The sequence below is a fragment of the Rhodnius prolixus genome, unplaced genomic scaffold (genome assembly GCF_049639745.1).
Source record: "Rhodnius prolixus isolate KJV_2025 unplaced genomic scaffold, Rpr scaffold_5, whole genome shotgun sequence".
In the NCBI taxonomy this organism is placed as follows: domain Eukaryota; kingdom Metazoa; phylum Arthropoda; class Insecta; order Hemiptera; family Reduviidae; genus Rhodnius; species Rhodnius prolixus.
The window spans coordinates 18,759,669-18,762,801 of NW_027411624.1; the positions used below are offsets into that span (position 1 = coordinate 18,759,669).

Genomic DNA, 3,133 nt, shown 5'->3' on the forward strand with positions numbered 1-3,133 from the left:
TATTTGACAGTTGTGTTGACATGTCGCCTTCTTGATTGATTAAAATTTTTATAGAAGACAAACCAAACTTTTATATAAATCAATTAAAAAATAATTTTAAATATTATTAAATACAAATGATTGGGTGAATTACATTTCTGTTTCTAGAAAAAAATATGACTTATTTCAAATAGATTATGTTGGCTAGCTTGGGTTGATATAAGAAAATTATAAACTACCTGCACTTCTGTATTTGTTTATTTTTTAAGATGTGGCGTAATAATGTGAATATTAGTTGTTATTAAAATGTTGTAGAGTTTTCGCCTGCGTTCTTTCGAGTAAAGTTAATCATGAATGCAACAAGGTTGTACGTTTCTACTTGCAGATTAATATTAAACGCCAATGTGGACGATACATCCTCATGGCTGGATATATACAAGTTATTTCCTTGTTTGAGACAGTCTTTAGCGTGCACTGTATGTGGTAATTTACTTATAGAACCTTACACTCCAACAGAAAGTAACTGTGAACACCATGTATGCCGTTCTTGCAAAGGCGGTAGGAAGAAACTGAAGCCTTCATGTAGCTGGTGTAAAGATTATAATAAGTATGTGGAAAATTCTCAGTTAAGAACATTATTGCAGTGCTATAAGAAATTATGTCAGTATATAACAAGCAATGATATATACCCAACATTAGTGACACATCCATCCACAAGTAATAATAGTTCTAATGAACATAACGGTGAAACGTTGTTACAAATTATAAAAGAAGGTTCTGGATTTAAGGATGATTTCAAGAATAATTTAAGTATATCAACCTTACCTTTCAAACAAACTACTTACAAGACAATTTCAACACAAACTATAAATAACGATTCAAAGACGGATGAAAGGTTAAAAAGTACTGAAGCAGTTGGCAATAATAATTCCTCGACTTATTCAGTCATTTATACCGACAATGGAAATAGATTAACTTTCAAAAGAACTGCCAAGGAAATATATGATATGGGAAGTAGAAATGGAGAATCTAATAATACAAACTCTTCAGAAAATGTAAGCATAGTATTATTATTTGCATTGTTACATTTTCACTAACGCTTCTTAAAACAACTTTCTAAAAAACTTTTTTGTAAACATAGTTTCATATGGTCTTAAAATTTGATCATGTTTTAACCAGATAATAATAGTGATGCTTAAAATGTGAAATCTAAATATTTGCACTAAAAAATTTCCTTCCGCTTCAATATCCTTTGCTTTACGTTTTATTGGTGTCCACTAGTTCTTGCTTTTTTTAGGATTATTGGGATTTCTCTGAAAAAAAAGTAAAACTTTGTAATCATTTCATAGCATTTCTCTATGTGACAATTTTAATATTTAACTTACATTACCTACCTAAATTTGAGTTCCTTTTCATTGTTCTCAATTTGCAGACAAAAGTTAATAAAGTTCGCAAAAGGTCTACATTTCTAAAACCTCCAACCTGTAAATGTGGAGGTTCTAATCAGGCAAAAGGTTCATGTCGCGGATACAGATGTCCTTGTTATTCAGCAGATAAGTCCTGTTCAGATTGTGTATGCATTGGATGTAAGAATCCAAGAGGAGTTTCTATACCCAGGGTCAGTAATTTTTCAATAATTTATTGCTCTAATTCATTATCAAGTTGAATTTATCACTGACTGGGTGTCAGCCAAATGGCTGTTTCGTGTTTAGATTAGAAGTGTTGATTGGAATTTCTGTTTATGTTTACTTACTGCACAGAACTAAAATCTTGTTTGTCCGATATTACAAGTTTACTATTTACAATTTTATATTAAAGATACAGAAACGTAAATTATTAAGAAAGGGTTTAGTGCAGCTTCTAAAACAGAAATCACATTAATTTAAAAAAAAGTCCATAAATATGACTTACAATAATAAATTTTGAATCCAATTAATTATTTTAGTCTAATTTTATAATTTTGTTATTGTATTTTCAGGATCCAGCGCTGCCACCCGCGGATTCTTTTGCAGAAGTTGCATTGGAAGCTTCTGTACAGCAAAAACACAATCCTGTTTTAGATTAGTAGTTACCTTCCTGCATAAATAATGCAATTTTGTTACTTTTTATTAGGCCCATATGTGTATATTATTTTTAACTAGGGCGGAACAATAAGCAGATGATGAATTAAGTATGAAAATCATTCTGTTGTAAGCAATGATTAAGTTTGGCTCTTCCTTTACTAAAGAAATTGTTATTTAGTTAAGGGGTCAACTTGTAAAATTTGTAAAATAATGTTATTTTTTAATTTAAAAAAAAAAATAAAATCTTGTATAGTCTGTAATACACTGAAAATTAATAATTCAGAATGAAGATATATTATTCCTCTGTCTATGCAAATTTTTTAGACACCATTTCCACTGACTAATAATTACTTAGAAAATAAACTATTAAATTATTGGGAGTTGAAATGTAATTTAAATTTTCTAAGTAAATCATGCACTTATTATTAAAAATACAAGTGAAACAATTATTTAATGTAAATCATAATTTGTGCAAATTATTAAAAGAAGATTATTGGATATCTTATTAAAAGGGAATATAAATAAATGTTGGATTTCATTTAGGCAAAAACTAAAAATTTAGGATTGCATTTTTTTTTTTGTCTAGTACAACCTAATTTTAGAACCGGTTAGTTTTTTTTTTTGTTTCTAATGCTTTTTCGTTATACATTATACGTTATACAAAAATAAACTAAGTTCATCTATAAATTTTAAATTTTAACGTTGATATGTTCTTTAAAGGAAATAAAGAATAGTTTGAGATATAATTCCTCTGAATGTTTTATTTGAATGATTTCTACAGATAAAATGATGGATCATTTTGCAATGCTATTTTATTAATGATTATACTTGTTTTCTGGAAGAAAATCTATGCCTTTTTTTTCTTTTTTAACAAAAAATTAATTAAGATGAACAGTTAGCATGTTAAAAACAATTTACAGAAGTACACTGGTGTTGTTCTTTTTACCAAATAATGATCACCACACTGCGTCACTATAGATGAGTACAACTGTGAAAAACAACAAGAGATATTATTTTGTAAGTAGCGTGTGATCTACGACTTGTTAGGGGTGCCACTAATTTTCTTGATGAATCGGTGACATCACAGTCTC

General features: G+C 28.6%; 1 protein-coding gene and 1 long non-coding RNA gene across 3 annotated transcripts; one reads left to right on the top strand and one right to left on the bottom strand.

The window, feature by feature from the left end:
• The first annotated feature begins 188 nt into the window (after positions 1 to 188).
• Positions 189 to 2,788, top strand: msl-2 (male-specific lethal 2). 2 transcript variants are annotated; one of them, XM_074134959.1, is made up of 3 exons: positions 191 to 1,034; positions 1,412 to 1,597; positions 1,958 to 2,788. In XM_074134959.1, exons 1-3 carry the CDS (start codon positions 330 to 332, stop codon positions 2,042 to 2,044), a joined length of 978 nt encoding a protein of 325 aa, XP_073991060.1. In that variant the 5' UTR covers positions 191 to 329; the 3' UTR covers positions 2,045 to 2,788. The 2 variants fall into 2 exon arrangements, with proteins under 2 accessions (XP_073991061.1, XP_073991060.1); XM_074134960.1 differs by lacking the exon at positions 1,412 to 1,597 and having other exon boundaries at positions 189 to 1,034.
• On the bottom strand, positions 1,025 to 1,515 carry LOC141457735 (uncharacterized). The gene is made up of 2 exons (XR_012460505.1): positions 1,374 to 1,515; positions 1,025 to 1,292 (listed from the first exon to the last, which is right to left on the bottom strand). It is a non-coding gene; the product is annotated as an uncharacterized lncRNA (long non-coding RNA).
• Positions 2,789 to 3,133: the final 345 nt, after the last annotated feature.

Bases quoted from the DNA above. Each gene is read 5' to 3' on its own strand.
- msl-2 (XM_074134959.1), top strand. From the start codon at position 330: ATGAATGCAACAAGGTTGTACGTTTCTACTTGCAGATTAATATTAAAC. The intron at 1,035-1,411 runs GTAAGCATAGTA...CTCAATTTGCAG, and splicing joins ATACAAACTCTTCAGAAAAT to ACAAAAGTTAATAAAGTTCG. The intron at 1,598-1,957 runs GTCAGTAATTTT...TTGTATTTTCAG, and splicing joins GAGGAGTTTCTATACCCAGG to GATCCAGCGCTGCCACCCGC.